General features: G+C 38.0%; 1 protein-coding gene across 1 annotated transcript in view; it reads right to left on the bottom strand.

The window, feature by feature from the left end:
• The window catches only part of ADAM10 (ADAM metallopeptidase domain 10), a 111193-nt gene that overhangs the window by 7009 nt on the left and 83526 nt on the right, over positions 1-20658 (bottom strand). The window contains exons 10-14 of the mRNA XM_079914873.1: positions 17780-17963; positions 9750-9900; positions 8762-8945; positions 7736-7844; positions 7044-7264 (exon numbers count right to left, since the gene is read on the bottom strand). Coding sequence (XP_079770999.1) covers positions 7044-7264; positions 7736-7844; positions 8762-8945; positions 9750-9900; positions 17780-17963 — 849 coding nt within the window. The remainder of the gene's footprint in view (positions 1-7043; positions 7265-7735; positions 7845-8761; positions 8946-9749; positions 9901-17779; positions 17964-20658) is intronic.

Here is a 20658-nt window from a genome sequence, read left to right as displayed (position 1 = left end):
CATTTCTGCCTACTGTCACATGCAGAACTATATGCACAGCTTTTGTCATGTTCCAAGCATCCAGAGGCCTTTTAAATGTGGCATTCAATGAAGTTAAGACCTTCTCCTACCTTTCCTGTCTGCAACTCTGACACTGACCCAGTAAAATCATTAAGAACCAAAATCACCAGCTTGTACTGCTACAAGTACTCTTCCTGCTCTATACCAGTGGTTCTCAACCTCGGCTACACATTAGAATCGCCTGGAAACTCAGATACCTGGACGAAATCCCAGGCTCCAGTAGGGTGGGGGTGGGATCCTGACATCAGCAGTTTTGTTAAAGCTGCCACATGATTCCACTATGCAGCCAAGACTGAGAACTACTGGTCTCTACCAAGGGTCAGCAGACTTTTTCTATAAAGAGCCCAACAACTAACATTTTAGGCTTTGTGGGCCATATGGTCCTGGTCAAAACAATTCATTTCTGCCACTGTAGTACAAAAGCAGCCATAGATAAGACACAACACAGGTGAATGTGGTTGTGTTCCAGTAAAACATTACTTACAATTCAGTGTTCTGGTGGAGGGCCCAGGGAACTGCATTTTAAACAAGCATGCCCGTGACTAGGATGCAGATGAGTGCCTCTTACTCAGTGTAGATATGCTGGCATTGTGGTACAGGACCATTTTGAGCAATGCAGGAAGTTTAGCATACATGGCCCTCATCCATCAAATGCCAGTAGAGTCCCTCAGTTACTCTGACAACTACTGGTAATTTCCAAATACCCTCTGGAAAGGCAGTATCACCTCTAATGTGATCCATTTTATAAGCACAAAGGGTCAAGGGTCTTCCTACTACCTTCAGGCTGGTGGGCTAGTTCTGTTATGGGAGATGCCCTTCCATTCCTGACGTTCACTATATTCTCGAACACATTTCCTTCCTTCTAGTCTTCCACATGGTCATCAGTGTTACAACTACTTAAAACACAGAACTATGTCATTCCTCTATGTAAAACCGTTCTTCAAAAGCTTCCCACCGGGCTTCCCTGGTGGCGCAGTGGTTGAGAATCTGCCTGCCGATGCAGGGGATGCTGGTTCGAGCCCTGGTCTGGGAAGATCCCACATGCCGCGGAGCAACTAGACCTGTGCGCCACAACTACTGAGCCTGCGCATCTGGAGCCTGTGCTCCGCAACAAGAGAGGCCGCGATAGGGAGAGGCCCGCGCACCGCGATGAAGAGTGGCCCCCACTCGCCGCAACTGGAGAAAGCCCTCACACAGAAACGAAGACCCAACGCAGCCATAAATTAAAAAAAAAAAAAAAAAGCTTCCCACCAAAGATCTCCAAGATAAATCATTAAGTGGGACAGAGATAAAAAAACAGAGCACACAATGAACTGCGGCCCAGTAAATATATGATTCCACTTGTCTTTTTAAAATATATTTTCTTATAAAAATACAGTTTCTGAAAAATATATAAGAAACTCGTCTTGAGAGGACTGGGCTCCAGGGAAAAAAGGCGGCTTACTTTTCAACATATTACTTTGTCAATTAAAAAAAAAAAAAGGATAATCACACTTTTCAAAAGGATAAAAGTGAAAAAAATTTTTATTTAAAATATTTCTTATGTCTGTGACTATTTCAGCTGCTCTCTCTTAACAAAACATCCACCTGTCCCTCTACTTACTAGTCCTTAAGAACTTAGCTTTGCTATCACATCCTTAAAGAAGCCTTGTCCAAATAGGTTCTCCTATTTCCTGTGAAAACATGATGCAGAACTGAAAATATGTTTCTATGTGCTTATCCTCTCTATCCCAAACTGGACTGCAAGCTTTTTGAATTTATATTCTATAAACTCAGTATATACTCTACCAAAAAGTACCTGTTGGACTAGTTATTACACGTGAGTCATTACTCCAAATACTGACTTAGAGAAACACTTCTCATTTATAATATTTATTTATTATATCTAGATTGCACGCACGCACAAATAATGCAAAAGGTTCTTACAACAGAGGACATAAAAAATTATGGTTTGACACCTCTTCTAATACCAGTTTTTCAGTACCTATACAGTTTTAAATAGAGATGCAAGTAGTATGGCAGTAACAAAAGCAGACTGGAGAGAGGAAGCCTGAATTTAACAGTGGTTATAACTTCGTAGAAAACAAAGGTCAAAAGGACCGAGTCCCAGCTGAGATCAAAAGATATTTACGAAAATGTGGCACCCAGGTCCTTGAGAATTTCCAGTCCCTTCTAGCAGTGTTCCTGGTTTTCCTCTGAAATCTTCCAGGTAACTATATACCTCAAAAGCCCAAAGCTGAGATGTTTTCGTGACAATGATAGTAGCTCTCAGAAATAGAATATCGCAGTGGATAGAAGATAGCAAGGAAAAACTAAACAAAACAATAGTGCATTTGAGAGTGTTAGTAAATATGGTCACCTTTGGTAGAGAAGATTTTTTTAAATGCCCCCTTCAAGAGAGAATTATCAGAGAGTGGTAAATGCTAAATCACATGTTTTCTCATATACTATAAAATCTGGAAAAAGAATACCAACCAGGCTACTAAGTGCAATATATGTGTTTCATCTCAGAAAAGAGATCACAGTTTGTCCACCTGTTAAGAGTCTGAAATAAAAGAGAGCTGTCATTCATTCAACAGGCATTTAATGAATGTAAATTACGAGTCAAGCTCTTGTCTTTCATAGATACAAGGGTGTTAAGTGAAACTTAAGAGACAAAGACATCCAAGTTTAAAAAACAGCTTAGAAGTTAACAAGTACTAAATCAAGTCTGAGAAAATAATTCTACATAAGAAACAGATAGATGATGTTCAATACATCCACTTACATGGCCAAAAGAACACAAAGTAGAAAAATTAAGTAAAAATGACAAAAATGAAAGGTCAAAATTTGCCAGTCTAATTTATTATGTTCTAATTACAATAGTTTTTTATTTAATAATCTAAATAAACAAAAAGGACCTATAGGCTAACAAAACAATAAAACAGGTTTCACTCAAAAAACTGTGAGGGGGAAGGGGCAAGACAAGCCATCAAGTCTCTTCAGACGTAAGATAATCTTAGCTGGTTTTAAAGATCTCTAGAAAAAGTTAATCATATAACCCTTTTGGTGAATTTCCAGTGATAACAACTCTCAGTCACAGCAAACACGCTCTAGACTTCCGGGTAGTCACAAGACCATGTGGGACCCACAGTCCCTTGTCAGGATACTGATTATGCCATCCTGCAGGGGCAGAAAGCGTCCCTTCATCCTTCAGAAGATACCATTGTCTGGACTCTGACTAAATGTTCTTTTATCCTTCAACACTCCACGCACCACCCCTCTCGAAAGCAACTGGCTACTAATCTTCTTGTTACTTTATACTTAGCCTGGGCAAGCAGGTTAAAATACCACTGAGAGATACCTGAAAACATTACAACTTCAAAGTTAGGATAATATGTATGATTTTTTCTTTTCCATATAAGTTATGACACAGTTATCTGCTTCATTCATCTAGCAAACACATACTGACTCCTTACCATATGCTAAGCCCTGTGACAATACTGCATCTTTGTTGTTCAAGTTTCAGTAGTGATATCTATGAGGCCTATTCTACTAGGCAACAAAGGACTCTGGAGGTCCACAACCACCTTCCATTTTCAACACAGCAGGAAGACAAAGTAGAAAATTTCGGTTACAAGTCTTTTAAAAAGGAGTCATTACACTGCAGAGACTGTAAAAATGGTTCCCAAACTTTAGCATGCACCATCACATACCGACTCAGGGGTCCACGTGGGACCTGATCATTTGCATTTTTATCAAGTTCCCAGGTGCTGCTGATGCTGCTGGTCAGGGGACCACACTTTGAGATCCACTGGTCTAGATTAGGGCTTGGCAGAAACTTCCTATCAAAGGCCAGACAAATATTTTAGGCTTTATGGGGCCAAGCAGTCTCTGCTGCAACTATTCAAAGTGCAAACGCAGCCATAAGCAATATATAACTGAATAGCCATGGCCATGTTCTGATAAATCACTACTTATGGACACTGAAATTTGAATTTCATATAATTTTCAGAAGAATATATATTTTTTAAATTAATTATGGCCATTAGTTCCGTTACAGGTAATATTCTTTTTTTTTAAAAATAAATTTATTTTATTTATTTATTTTTGGCTGCGTTGGGTCTTCGTTGCTATGCGCAGACTTTCCCTAGTTGCGGCAAGCGGGGGGCTACACTTTGTTGCAGTGCATGGGCTTCTCATTGCAGTGGCTTCTCTAATTGCGGAGCACCGGCTCTAGGCGTGCAGGCTTCAGTAGTTGTGGTGCACTGGCTTAGTTGCTCCGCTGCATGTGGGCTCTTCCAGGACCAGGGCTCGAACCCATGTCCCCTGCATTGGCAGGAGGATTCTTAACCACTGCAACACCAGGGAAGTCCTCAGAAGAATATTATTTTGATTTTTTTCAACTACTTATATACGTGAAACCATTCTTAGCTGTAAGCCATACAAAAATAGGCAGTGGGCTAAATCTGGCTCATGAGCCATAGTTTGCCAACCCCTGTTCTACATGAATGGTTGGTTCTCAATCCCAGTTGATCATCAAAATTGAGAGTTGGGAGCTTTGAAATGACCCAAACACTTTATACTCCATCCCCAGAGATTCTGACTTAATTGGTCTAAGCCCTTAGGTAATTCTCATGTACAATATGAATAAAGGTCAGGTAAGTTTGGAAAATGAAGTTAAAAAGATTTTTTATCGTGGGGCTTCTCACAATATTATCACAAATCTCTAGAGGGGACTATAGTATGCAATATTGTCCAGATTCATTTGACCACCAAACCTATGGATCTAGTGTTCTGTGAAGCACTTGGAAACACTACTCTAAATCTTTCATAAAGAACACCAGATACTTATCTAGGTTCATAAAATTACAGCAAAATAAGAGAGAAGACATTAATTAAAAAATGAGAAACATAGTTGACTCTTGTCAAAATAATAATAAAAAGATGAACTCCTGATAAAACTGAACAAATTAAAAAGAAAAAAGCCACAAACTAACAGGCAATTATTTTAAAGTGTGGGGTAAATACAGTGATAGATTTGGAAAAAATCAAGGTCAAAGGTGGTTTCCTATGTCAAACCTAACACAAAAGGTGCAAAAAATGTGAACACATCAGTAACTATGGAAGAAAATGAAAAAGAATTACCAATGTATCCATTTAATGAAAAGGAGACAGTGGTACAGGGTCTTAACAGATTTACTGGTGAATGCTCTCCAACTTTTCAAGAACTAGGTGACCCCTTGATAAATCCAAAGGATGTTTATCATTATCTCCTGGCGAGACACACAGTAGGCATTCAGCCTACATTCAAACATTACTGTCAAAAACAACTTTTCCCCGGAAAAGAAAGTAAAAGTCTTTATTACATCATTTCCATGGTGCCTATAGCAGTCAGTAACTCACGTCCTGAACTATTAAACTGTTAAGGTTCTTCCCACTCTACCCTCATGAGGAAAAAAGATTCCATAGTATACTGTGGAAAGGAGATAAAAGAGCCACCAGGTACCAATGGAAAGGAAAGTCAGTGAAACTAACCCATCATCCCTTTCACAGCTTCTTACCAGAGCAAACTAATAACCTACATTACTAACTAGAAGGACACTTTCCTTATACATGATGAAAGACCAGTGTAACAAAATGAACTCTGCTATGCAGGTGAACTCTGCAAGTAACACAAATGAGACAAATAACTTGTAAGGAAGTGGCTGTTGTTTATCGTACTGTTTGATCTGATTAATGCCCACAAATGCAGCAACAGCCTAACGGTACTCTTCCGGCATTATGGACCATGCTATTTGAAAGGGTGGCATGTGAATGTCAACACTGATTTAAAATAACAGTGTTCTATACCCATTTAAGGCAAATCTGCATAAACCTAAAAGTGCCTGATTAATCAGTTCCAGAGCACAAGACTTCACATTGCTAAAATTCATTGTAAGAAGTATTTCACAAAATCCTCAAATCTAAAATATGAAAAAAGGTTTTAAAAACACTTTAACTAAAAAGATCATTTCTATTAAATATTTTAAAATAGGAATGAGTTTTTGAAATTGTAAATAAAATGAATCAAAATTAAACATAATGGAGAAAAGTGAAAAAATATTATTTTTAGATGATATGATTTACTATCTAGAAAACCTACAACATCTGGCACAACAACATAAACTCAGCAGAACATAACTCTGAGATTCCAATTATCAGATTTTTTTCTTTGAACACACTGTTTCCCATAGTAGACAAGTATACTAGATCTCAACTTTTTCTTATTAGAGATGATCAGAAAAAAAGAAAATAAGAACTGGATTTGAGTTGAAAACAGGGAAGTAAGGGAGCCAAGAAATGTAAGCTGCCTGAAGTCACAGAATTATCAAACGTCAGAAGGATGATCTGAATCCTCGTGTAATTCCAAGCCTGTACCCTTTTCACTTTACCATAGTGCCAGAAGGCACCTTTAGGTGTTTTTTTTTTTTGCGGTACACAGGCCTCTCACCGCTGTGGCCTCTCCCACTGTGGAGCACAGGCTCCAGACGCACAGGCTCAGCGGCCATGGCTCACGGGCCCAGCCACTCCACGGCATGCGGGATCCTCCCGGACCGGGGCACGAACCCGTGTCCCCTGCATTGGCAGGCGGACTCTCAACCGCTGCGCCACCAGGGAAGCCCTAAAAATCACTCTTCAGATAAAATACAGTTGACCCTTGAATGTGGCGGGTTAATCATAGTTAGCCAACCACCTCCAAAGTTCTCTATATCCATGGTTCCTCCACACCGGCAGATTCAACCAACTCCACACTGTGTACTACTGTAGTATTTACTATTGAAAAAGATCTGCTTATAAGTAGACCCATGCAGTTCAACCCATGTTGTTCAAGGGTCAACTATAACTCCAGTATAAACAGAAAAGAAGTGATTTTCTCATAACAGGGGTGACCTCTAACCAAGTAAAATTATGATCAAATCATTTTAAGATAAGGTTTCTTTATAAATAAAAACTATACTTACCACAATCCATTCAGCAATGTTTTCATAGAGCTCTGGACTGAAAATTGCTTTTTTAAGCCTAGCTAGAGGACCATCAGCATCTACTAATCTGCACCGCATGAAAACATCACAGTAGCCTCTAAAATCATTGCATGGGGATCCAGGTTGCAGCGTGATGGTTCGACCAAGGAAGTACTTGCTCCATTGCACAGACCCTGTACTGGCACAAGTTGATGGCTCCACTGCAAAAGAAGTGTCAAATATAAGTTGAAGATCAGATTTTCTATCGGGCTAGCTCGGGAGAGAGGGAGGAAAGGAAGAAACTGCCTAAAATCATCACCATGACATGTTATATAGACTTTCATTAGTTAGACTAGATAACACCACTGGTAATTCACCTTAAATATTACAGCATAAACAAACAACCAGTAACTCCTGACTTAGTGCCTACAATGGCTTTAAATCCTTCTAACGGTATTTATATTAATTATTGTAAAAACGCTGGCAGGTTTTATCTAGTTTATCATTTTAAAAACACTGTAGGGACCATAATACTAGAAACACAATTCTATACTACATTTTAAAATTTCTCAAGAGGATCAGTTCAGCTGGAAATTATGTCCCAACTGCATATCAAAGTTTAACACTTAAAATTTAGGAGAAAATAAGGTTTTTGAAACAGATTTTATACTCTTGCATTTTAAAAGCCTTACTCTTCTTCATACAGCAGACATGGCATAATTCCTTATCATCTTTGCCATCAGAGCTGGCACAGGTGCACTCCTCCAAGCCATATTTCTCACAGATAGAACCTGCACATTGCTGAAAGAAAAATAAAAGACCAATTATTTAATTCCTATACAGTCAAACCTCTTGTTGACAATAGCAGACAGAAACACCTCCAACGCTAAAATAATTAAGTAGAAATACAAGTCGGGGGGCGGGAGGGAAGCATAGATTAGTATCAGAAATGGATGGTATAAACACATCTTAAAAAGAGTAAGTGCAGGGGCTTCCCTGGTGGCGCAGTGGTTGAGAGTCTGCCTGCCGATGCAGGAGACAAGGGTTCGTGCCCCGGTCTGGGAAGATCCCACATGCCGCGGAGTGGCTGGGCCCGTGAGCCATGGCTGCTGAGCCTGCGCGTCCGGAGCCTGTGCTCCACAACGGGAGAAGCCACAACAGTGAGAGGGCCGTGTACCACAAAAAAAAAAAAAAATTAAGTGCAAATAAGATAGTAAATCTTTAAAGAAATGGTAACTTAAAAATCTAGACCAAACAAAAACAGAGAAGGAGATTAGATGAGCATCGACTTTATGTTGGTTATTATGGCTCCTTTATAAGGAGAGAAAAATGAAATTTTCCTCATGTAGAGGAAAGTGATTATTTAGCCAAGAAAGCTTTAAAGGCTTCACATTCAGAGGAAATAACTGAGAGTTCTTTTACTTAGAGTATTAAAATGTTAATTTATAAAACTTAAAAGAAATACAAAGTTACATGCCTAGTTACATAACTATTTTTCTCTAGAGAGTATCAAACGCATGCAGTAGAAAGATGAAAGACAAGTCAATAACTAATCAAATGCCACCAGGCACTTATGCCACATAATGCATTCACAGCTTTGTGAGGAAATAGATAGGGACCGAGATTAATTACTTTATGCGGCTTTAAGTGGCAACAAACAATTATCCTGAAAAAGGTTTCATAAAACTAAATAAACAACATACAAATCAAATGCTTACCCCATTAATGCACACTTGTGTATGCCTATTACAGTCTGTAAAGTTTGGTTTAGGATCAGATGCTGGGCAGAGAGCTGTGATGCCATTACATATTCCTTCTTTTGCACAGTCTGAATCATCCCGACACTTCTCAGTTTTTGACTTGAATGCACACTGTGCTGTGCAACAGGGACCTTGACTTGGACTAGAAGAAACATTGAGGTGAGTAAAGAAAATCACTAGGATATTTCCTATACATATAGATACAGTCCTAATTTTTAAATCATAAATGCTAAGTATGTTACTGTTAAACAAGTCTTATTGGAATAAGAGGCTATTAAATTTCAACATTCTATTAAGTGCAGAAAAGTGATTAAGAATCTTGTTTTTAAAATGAAGGCATACTATATTGAGCTTTCTTATTCTATTCTATTTGCCTATAGTAAAAGGTTATAATAGAAAATGGATTAAATATTAGGCAAGTCATCATTGTTTTTCATAGATACACATTAGTCAATTTATCAACTTTTCTCACATTTATACACTAAAATCAAACTAGGATACACAGAACATCCATTTTAAAAGTACTGCACAAACAATATTCTACTGCTTATATCTATCACTACCAAAATAATTTGGCAAGTGAAATAAAATTATATGACAACTAAGTTACAGGAGTGTATGGAATCCATACTATCTAAATATTTAAAGTTAAGATTCTAAAACTACTGACAAAAGTCACATTTTTAAAGTTAGGCATTAAATAATATGTATTTTATTGAGTGTCCTTTGCATGTCCTTTTTTAACACCCACCACACAAACTGCAATTACAAGTAGTTCAATCTGCCAACAACAGTGCCCTAAATACTACTACTCCAGAAAATAAACCAACAACAAATAACAAAGTTCCAAAACCACATACATCTCCTAATCTCAGTTTGAAATCTGACATAACTGCCTTCAGGTGACTTCCCAGGAACATGAACACTACTGGAATTAGCAAGGTACCTGCATTGCTTTCCAGGTTTCAGCTTGCATTTTTTCCCTTCTGGTTGGTTTGCATCATAGCAGCACTCGTCTTTACACTGGTCACTATAGCCGCAATCACATTCTTCACCTTGCTCTACCATTCCATTTCCACAAATAGGTTGGCCAGATTCTGAAGAAAATAAATAAGACAAAGTAAGCATTATATGCAACATTAATTTTATTTAAAATTTATAAACTCTTTAAAGCCGCAGAACAAAAGGAGAAAGGAAAATTTCGAAGAATAAGAAAAGTAGAACAAACTAGGAATCTGGAAATCAGGAGATCTAATTATAACAGTGGCTTGGTCACTAACTAGCAATGTGGCCTTAGGCAAGTCACTTCCCTTTTTTGAGGCCTCAGTTTCTTAAGCTGTACAGTGAGGGAATTTGACCTGATGCTCCCTTCTAAGGTCCCTCACAGAAGTGGTAGCATTCTATTTAGGCCATGCCACACTGAGCTTTACTGAACAATGACTGTACTATTTATATTTTTAGCACATAAGTACAAAGTAAGTCAGTGTTTCATCAAGCAGAAAAAAATTAAACCTTTTCTGTTAGAAAATTTCAAACATACACAGAAGTAGTAAAAGAATAAGTATAGTGAACTCCCATGTACCAATCACTTAGCTTTAGCAACTTCAACAATATGCTGTAAACAACTCCATCTAACATATTCAGCTGCTCTTAACAAATATCCCAAGATGAATCTAACAGATAAGGAGTTCTTTCTTTTTAAAATCTAACCATAATACCATTACACATCTAAAAAACTTAACAGCATGCTTAATAGCATCTAATAGCCAATTCATGTTCAATTTTCTTCAATTACCTCTTTACACTAGTTTATTTGAACCAAGTTTCACACAAGCTTCCCCCAACCCCTCTCCCCATGGTTGCTTTTGGTTGACATGTATCTTAAGTTCTTTTAATATGTAACAGATTCCCTCCCCTCTTTTTATTTTTACACTATTGTTAAAGAAATTGGGTCATTTTATTTTATGGAATTTCCCACATTCTATTTGGCTGACTGTATCCTGGTCAATTAGTAAATTCTTTTTGTAATGTACATCAGTTTTGCTTGTCAGCTAGACCAAGCTCCTTAAGGGAAGAACCATGTATTATTTACACATTTTGTATTTCCAGAGTCTAACAATATTGGGTCAAATCTTAGTTCATTAAGGTTGGGCTGTCTGGTCTAAGCATAGTGAATAATTTCAGAAAGATTTTTAGGCTCTTTTTAAAAATTCTTTGATTTTGCCAGTGAAGTTTAAAATTGGAACAAGAATGCTACTCTTAGTAAGAACATAAAATCACTGAATTTCAGTACCTGCAGGGAAATAAAAAGAATCAAATGTCTTCATTTTAGAGAAAAGAAAACTAACTTTCACAGAGTTTGTGACTTGCTGGAAACCATATGCCCCACTATGGACAAAACACAGTCTAAACCCAGGTCTTCTAGATCTAAAATCTGGTGCTCTTTTCTTTCTGTTATACCAAATCAATGTGGAAAACAGTTGTAGCACAGCCTTCAAACTGAGAACTGAGTGAGTGGAAGGGAACATATCTCAAGCACAGGAACCTAAAACAATGCACGTCTGAATCAAAAATATTCTAGAAAGCCTAGCTTTATACTCAGAAACTTCATTCTTATCCTTGACCACATCAAACATTAAAGGAAATTTTAGAGGTAACTGAAGCTACATCTCACTCTTTCCTTCTTCTTTTTCTTGGCCATGCCATGAGGCTTGTGGGATCTCAGTTCCCCAACCAGGGATTGAACCCAGGACCATGGCAATGAAAGTGCCGAGTCCTAACCACTGGACTGACAGGGAATTCCCTCTCTCTTTCATTTTATAGCATTTCTTTTGTTCTCAAAAGCTAGAAGCATGCACATGCAAATATATACTAAGTAAATAATAATGATTTTTCTAGTCTAGCAATAATCATTTTATAATTCATGTGACGTAATTTAGGAGAAAAGGAAAAACAACAGAAGTCAGAAAACCATTCATGCGATATTTACTACACGTTAGTTTTCGTCTCATACAAAAATATTACTTCAAATCAGCTATTTGCTAACAGCTTAAATACAAGGAAAAGGGGCTGTTTAAATACCAAAATTATAATACGTACATATTTCATGGTAATTTAAGAAACAAATTTCCTTCCCATAATACTAAAAAGCAATATGCTCATTTTTTTCTATCTTATGTAAATGTTATTTCTTTCTTTCTTTTTTTTTTTTTTTTTTTTTGCGTACGCGGGCCTCTCACTGTTGTGGCCTCTCCCTTTGCAGAGCACAGGCTCCGGACGCGCAGGCTCAGCGGCCATGGCTCACGGGCCCAGCCGCTCCGCGGCATGTGGGATCCTCCCGGACCGGGGCACGAACCCGTGTCCCCTGCATCGGCAGGCGGACTCTCAACCACTGCGCCACCAGGGAAGCCCCTTTCTTTCTTTTTTTAAAATTGAAGTATAGATATTTTACAATGTGGTGTCAGTTTCAAGTGTACAACAAAGTGATTCAGTTATACATACATACATCTATGTAAATATTTCTTTTCCAGAATCTTTTCTATTATAGGTTCTTACAAGATATTGAGTATAGTTCCCTGTGCTATACAGTAGGTCCTTGTTGTTTACCTATTTTATACATAGCAGTGTGTATATGTCAATCTCAAACTCCTAATTCATCTACTCCCCATGCCCTCGTCCCTGCTAACCCCTTTGGTAACCGTAAGTTCGTTTTATGTGTTTGTAAGTCCATTTCTGTTTTGTAAATAAGTTTATTTGTATCCTTTTTTTAGATTCCACATACAAGTGATATCATATGATATTTGTCTTTCTCTGGTATTTGTCTATACTACAAAGCTACAGTAATCAAAACAGTATGGTACTGGCACAAAAATAGACATATAGGTCAATGGGACAGGATAGAAAACCCAGAAATAAACCCATGCACTTATGGTCAGTTAATCTACGACAAAGGAAACAAGAATATACAATGGAGAAAAGACTGTCTCTTCAAAAAGTAGTACTGGGAAAACTGGACAGATACATGTAAAGGAATGAAATTAGAACATTCTCTAATTCCACATACAAAAATAAACTCAAAATGGATTAAAACGTAAATATAAGACTAGATACTACAAAACTCCTAGAGGAAAACATAGGCAGAACACTCTTTGACATAAATTGCAGCAGTATTTTTTTGGATCTGTCTCCTAGAGTAATGGAAATAAAAACAAAAATAAACCAATGGGACCTAATTAAACTTAATAGCTTTTGCACAGCAAAGGAAACCATAAACAAAATGAAAAGATAACCTGCAGAGTGGGAGAAAATATTTGCAAACAATGCTACTGACAAGGTGTTTAATTTCCAAAATATAAACAGCTCATACAGCTTAATGTCAAAAAACCCCACAAACAACCCAATCAAAAAACGGGCAGAAGACCTAAACAGACATTTCTCCAAAGAAGACATACAGATAGCCAACAGGCACATGAAAAGATGCTTAATATTGCTAATTATTAGAGAAATACAAATCAAAACTACAATGAGGTATCACCTCACAGCAGTCAGAATGGCCATCATTAAAAAGTCTACAAATAATAAGTGCTGGAGAGGGTACAGAGAAAAAAAAATCCTCCTACACTCTTGGTGGGAATGTAAAGTGGTGCAGCCACTATGGAGAACACTATGGAGATTCCTTAAAAACTAAAGCCATATGATCCTGCAATCCCATTCCAGGGCATATATCTGGAGAAAACTCTCATTCAAAACGATCCATGCAACCCCAATGTTCACTGCAGCACTATTTACAAGAGCCAAGACATATAAACAACCTAAATGTCCATTAGCAGATGAATGGATAAAGAAGATGTGGTGTGTATACACACACACACACACACACACACACACACACTAACACACAATGGAATATTACTCAGCCATAAAAAAGAACGAAATAATGCCATTTGCAGCAACATGGATAGACCTAGAGATTATCATATTAAGTGACGTCAGACAGAGAAAGACAAATATGCTCTTTTTTTTTTTTTTTGCAGTACGCGGGCCTCTCACCGTTGTGGCCTTTCCCGTTGCGGAGCACAGGCTCCAGATGCGCAGGCTCAGCGGCCATGGCTCACGGGCCCAGCCGCTCCGCGGCATGTGGGATCTTCCCGGACCGGGGCACGAACCCGTGTCCCCTGCATTGGCAGGCGGACTCTCAACCACTGCGCCTCCAGGGAAGCCCCAAATATGCTCATTTTTAAAGTCACTTTCAATCAGGAAGTTTACTGTGAAAACCCAGTTTGCAGATGAAGAATCTATGTGTCACTTCTACACTAAGAAGATTTAGAAAAACTACCACTGATAACAACAATAACAAAAATGAGAACATCAATTTTAATTTTAATCTGCCCTTTTAAAAGAAAAAGAAGGCTTTATAAGAAAAAGTCAATCAATAAAAGTAAAAATTGATCATTTGAACATCATCAAAATTTAACTTTTGCTCTGGGAAAGACTGTGAAGAGGGTGAAAAGACAAGCTACAGACAGGAAGAAAATATATGCAGACCAATATCTGACAAGTGACTAGCATCTAGCCTATATAAAGAACCCTCAAAACTCAACAGAAAAAACAAAACCAAAAAAACTCAATGGCCAAGAAACATGGACATTTCACCAAAGAAGATATACATATGGCAAAAAAGCACATGAAAAGATATTCAATGTCATTAGTCATCAGAAAAATACAAAGTAAGGTACAATGAAATACCACTATATACCTATCACAATGGATAAAATAAAAATACCAAAGGCTGACAAGGATAGAGAGAAATTAGTTCACTCATACACTGCTGGTGGGAATATAAAATAGTACAGCCTTCTAGAGAACAGTTTGGCAGTTTCATATAAATAAAAACAAACAACGGCTACATTGATCCATCAGTTGGATTTGGAGGCATTTATCACAGAGAAATGAAAACTTATATTCACATGAAAAGCCTGTTTATAGCTGCTTTATTCATAACTGCCAAAAACTGAAGATAACCCAAATATCCTTTAATAGAAAAATCGTTAAACTGTAGTACACACATACCACCTGCAATAAAAAGGAACAAACTAGTGATGCAGGCAAACAATTTGGATTAATTTCCAAGGAATCATGCTGAGTGAAAAATCCCAAAGGTTACATACTGTATGATTCCATTTATATAACATTTTTGAAGTGACAAAATTTTAGAAATGGAGAATAGTGGGGCAGCTGAAGGGATACCAGGAGGGAGGTGAGTGTGGTTATAAAAGGACAACGCCAAGAGTTACTTGTGGTGGGACTTCCCTGGTGGTGCAATGGTTACAAATCCGCCTGTCAATGCAGGAGACACGGGTTCGATCCCTGGTCTGGGAAGATCCCACATGCCATAGAGCAACTAAGCCCGTGCGCCACAACTACTGAGCCTGTGCACCACAACTACTGAAGCCCGTGCATCCTAGAACCTGCATGCCACAACTACTGAGCCCAGGCGCCTAGAGCTCATGTTCCACAACAAGAGAAGCCACTGAAATGAGAAGCCTGCGCATCGCAACAAAGAGTAGCTCCCACTCACCACAACTAGAGAAAAGCCCGCGCACAGCAACAAAGACCCCACACAGCCAAAAAAAGAATTAAAAAAAAAAAGAATTACTTGTGGTGATGGAACTATTCTTTATCATGGCTGTGGTGATGGGCACATAAACCTACACATGATAAAACTGTATAGAACTAAACACACACACAGAGAAATGACGACAGGAAAAACTGGGGAAATCTGAATAAGATCTGTGGGCTGTGTCAATGTCAATATCCTTGCTATATGTAATAGTGTATTGATACTATACAGTTTTGCAAGGTGTTACCACTGGGGGGAACTGGATGAAGGGTATATGGAATCTCCATTATTTCTTACAACTGCATGTGAATCTAAATTATCTCTGTATAAATTTCAATTAAAAACAAAAGGCCATAGTGTTATGTCAATTATACCTCAAAAAAAAAAAAAAATGCAGGGTTTCCCTGGTGGCGCAGTGGTTAAGAATCTGCCTGCCAATGCAGGGGACATGGGTTTGGGCGCTGATCCAGGAAGATTCCACATGTCACGGAGCAACTAAGCCCGTGAGCCAAAACTACTGAGCCTGCACTCTACAGCCCGCGAGCCGCAACTACTGAGCCCACGTGCCACAACTACTGAAGCCTGCATGCCTAGAGCCCATGCTCCGCAACAAGAGAAGCCACCGCAATGAGAAGCCCACACACCACAACAAAGAGTAGTCTCCTGCTCATCGCAACTAGAAAAGCCTGCGTGCAGCAACAAAGACCCAATGCAGCCAAAAATAAATAAATAAAATAAATAAATTTATTTTAAAAAATGCAGCTAAAAAAATGAAAGGCCGTGCTTATCTGGAAACCTTCCTCAATTCTTTCTCCTTTGCTGCCATATGTTTAACTCATCTATAAGAGTGTTGTTTATGTGCAATATGAGCAGGCCTCAGTGTTTGCCTTCAAGTAACTTAAAATCTTGTAAAATAGGACAAGGACCCCCAAAAACATAATACAAGGTAGAATATTTAGAACATATTAAATGCCCTACGAGAGGCATAACAGATGAATGGATAAACAAAATGTGGTATATCCATATAATGGAATATTATTCGGCCATAAAAAAGAATGGCATTCTGATACATGCTGCAACTTGTATGAATCTTGGAAATTTTATGCTAAGTGAAATAAACCAGATACAAAAGCATTATCCCATTTATATGAGGTACCTAGAATAGGCAAAGTCACAGAGACACAAAATAGATTAGAGGTTACTAGGGGCTGGGGAGAGAAAGAAATAGGAGTTATTGCTTAATGTTTACTAAATTTCTATTTGGAGTGATTTTAAAAGTTTGAAAATGGAAAAGCAGTGATGGTTGCATAACACTGTAAATGTACTTAATGCTACTGAATTGTACACTTAAAATTAGTTTAAATATAAATTTTATGTTATATATATTTTACCACAGTAAGAAAAAAATTCATAGCAACTTTATTCATATTAACCCAAACCTAAAAAGCCCAAGTGTTCCATTCAATAGGAGAGTGGATAAGCAAATTGTGATATATTCATATAATGCACTTCTATTCAGTGGGGGAAAAAAATGGTACAAAATACTAATAATGAATCTCAAAATAGTATGCTGAGTGAAAGCAGCCTTCCACAAATGGGTGCAAACTGTATGATTCCAATTATATGAAATAAAATAAGCAAAATTTATCTATGGAGAAATAAATCAGAATAATGGTTGCAGGAGGAGTGCAAAGATTGATGGGGAAAGGAAATGAAAGAACTTTGTGGGGTGACAGAAATGTTGTACATCTTCACAGGTGCTTAGATTACACAGGTAAATGTATTTGTCAAAGCTCATCAAATGGTGGACTTAAGATTTGTATATGGCGGGCTTCCCTGGTGGCGCAGCGGTTGAGAGTCCTCCTGCCGATGCAGGGGACGCGGGTTCGTGCCCCGGTCCGGGAGGATCCCGCATGCCGCAGAGCGGCTGGGCCCGTGGGCCATGGCCATTGAGCCTGCGCGTCCGGGGCCTGTGCTCCGCAATGGGAGAGGCCACAGCACTGAGAGGCCCACGTACCGCAAAAAAAAAAAAAAAAAAGATTTGTATATTGCACTTATGTGAAAAACAAAAACACCACAAACAATATTGAACTTTACTTAAATTGAACTCTACTTATGTAGGCTAAAGTGTTTAGGACTGAAGTATACCGATATCCACAATGCACTTTAAATTTCAACAAAAAAATATGGATTGAGAGATGAAGAGATTGACAAGTGTGATAAAGCAAATGTATTAAAGTGCTAACAACTGTAAAATATAGGTGGTGGGCACATACTAGGTGTTTACTATATAATTCTTTCAAGTTTTCTGAATGTTTCAAAATATTCATAATAAAATGCTGGGAAAATATACATACCAACAAAACAGTTGTTTCTCTTCTTCTCAAGAACTTGACTTATATTTCTAATACTACAGAGTGAGAATTTATTGTTGTTAAGTTTGTCCCCAGATGTTGCTCTTGCATACATGATGTAATTGCCATTTTCTTTTTGTCCTAAATTCTTAGATTCTCCTGGAGTGCACTCTGTTCCAGAATCATGCTGTCAAAAAGAATATAGAGTTACATAAACAGGAAGTAAAATAAGGTTTTCAGGTCATCTGATTAAATGTAATTTTCTCATCAGAAGAAAAATGGAAGTTTATGGACTCTCCTTTAGAGTAGATCTTACAATTATTTTAGACTGTGAAAAGGAAGATAATTTGCTCTTTTAGGGGTCACTGTCTCAGAAGGGAAGAAAAAATCAGTGAAGGTATAACTGCAATGGATACCTTTTTTATTTTTATTTCTTTTTTGAAATTTACATAAATCTTTGACACATTCTGCAATTATTTCTTTTAGTTGGATTCCCAGTGGTAGAGTTACTGAGTTAAAAGGTCAAATATTTTAAAGGTCTTGATACATACTGCCAAACTGCCTGACAAAAGGGCCATATTAATTTACATTATATAACCACATGGATCAAGATTTCAATAGGCAGAAATGGGAAGGAATTGGCTTCCTGGCAGAAGTAAAGTTTTTTAAAATGACTTAATTTGACAGGGAAGAAGAAATAACACTGGAATTACACTTAGACCCAAATTATGGAAAACCCTAAATGCTAAGATAAGGAAATTGTATTAGCAATACCATCAGGTATTAGAAGTAAGGTTGTGAACAGAAGTGACATGATCAGACCGATTAGAACTATACCTAGGGCTTCCCTGGTGGCACAGTGGTTAAGAATCCACCTGCCAATGCAAGGGACATGGGTTCAAGCCCTGGCCCAGGAAGATCCCACATGCCGCGGAGGAACTAAGCCTGTGCGCCACAACTACTGAGCCTGTGCTCAAGAGCCCACAGGCCACAACTACTGAGCCCACGTGCCACAACTACTGAAGACAGTGTGCCTACAGCCTGTGCTCCTCAACGAGAAGCCACTGCAATGAGAAGCCCATGCACCGCAACGAAGAGTAGCCTCCGCTCACCACAACTAGAGAAAGCCCGAGCGCAGCAACGAAGACCCAACACAGCCAAAACTAAAACCAAATAAATTAATTAAAAAAAAAAAAGAAAGAACTATACCTAGACAAAGATTCATCTGCTCAGAGTCAATACATTAAGACTTTCATACCGAGAAACAGGAACTTGTCTCATTTATGATTACAACTCCCCACAACAAAGTTTATAAAGTGGTTAACAGCAGGTGTGCAATAAACATTTAGGACAGGATAAATAAATATAAGGGATAGAATGAACCACTCAAAGAGAAAGTAACATTGTCATAATACAGATACATGACAGGGGAGATAAAGACAGATTTTAGATAAAGATGTCAAGGGAGACAGGCTCAGGAGTTCATGGTCTGGCTGATCTCACTATTAAATTATTTAATACATATTTACTAAGTACCGACTATCTATATGTATGGTATCATGAACAACATACACAAAGGGATGAGGTGTATTTGAGCATGACAGAATCATTATAAGTAGTCTGGTATGACAGGAAAAGATAGCAAGGTAGGCAAAAAAATGTGAACCAATTTATCCATTCAACAATAAGCAAAAAGTAATATTACATTAATGTCTTAAAAACACCTCTCTGGCAACCAGGCAGAAGACAGATTAGAAGGGAAGTGAAAAGAGAACAAACTAGATATCCTACTCCAAGTATGGCCCACAGACCAGCAGCAGCAGCATCCCATGGGAGTGTCTTAGAAAGGCAGACACTCAGGCCCAACCAAAGGCCCACTGAAATGGAATCTATACTGTAAGATCCTCAGTAATTTGTATGCACATTAAACTTTGAGAGACCCTAGACTAACAAACAGAAGAGTAGTTGGAAGGGTAGGAAAATCCCCTGGTAAGGGTTGGATGAAGGTGACTGGGAGAGTCGAGGACATTTAACTGCCCTTGAAAATGCAAATTAACAAGAGTTCTCTGCTCATCTCTAAATTTTCAGTTACTCTTTTTAGAAAATATCACAAAAGCATACAATAGGTAGAGCGATTCAACGCATTTTAAGTACTTTATCCAAGAGTACTGATAATAATCTATCGATTTCCGATCGGAATTAGAAGAAGAAAGACTTGAAACTTAGTGAGAGGGTACTTATATTTTACAAACTGGGGGAACATTAGATAAGAGCATTTGAGAATTTTAAGCTATGATATTACAGTTTTTTTCTAAACTCATAAAAATTTCCATTTTTACAAGTGATAAGGTACAAGTAAATGAATTTATATGCAGTTTTCAAATGAAATTTTCCCAAACTTGTTATTTTAATAAGCCCCACCAAAATCACAAAGACAGAATATCTTTCAGTATTTTGTATTTCCATGTGTATTAATCTTCAGTTCACTTGAAAATCAATTCAATGAACTGGGTATTAAATGATACCAAAGAACTGCTCATTTTGTCAGGTATCATAACCACATGGTGGTTATGGAAGAAAATGTCTAATTTTTTAAGAGATGCATACTGAAATGTGGAAGGGGGAATGAATTTGATTCTAACACCTTACGAAGAAAAAGAAAGAAACACAGAAAGGAGATGTGGCAAAATCCTGATGATCGTTCAATCTGAATCAGAGGTTGGCAAATCGCAGCCCACAGCCTGTTTTTATATGGCCTAAGCTAAGAATGGTTTTTCCATGTTTAAAAGATTGTAGGGCTTCCCTGGTGGCACAGTGGTTGAGAGTCCACCTGCCGATGCAGGGGACACAGGTTCGTGCCCCGGTCCAGGAAGATCCCACAT

Source organism: Stenella coeruleoalba (genome assembly GCF_951394435.1).
Source record: "Stenella coeruleoalba genome assembly, chromosome: 2".
Classification (NCBI taxonomy): Eukaryota; Metazoa; Chordata; class Mammalia; order Artiodactyla; family Delphinidae; genus Stenella; species Stenella coeruleoalba.
Note: the sequence above shows the minus strand (reverse complement) of the source record. Positions and strands in the feature narration are given on the sequence as shown.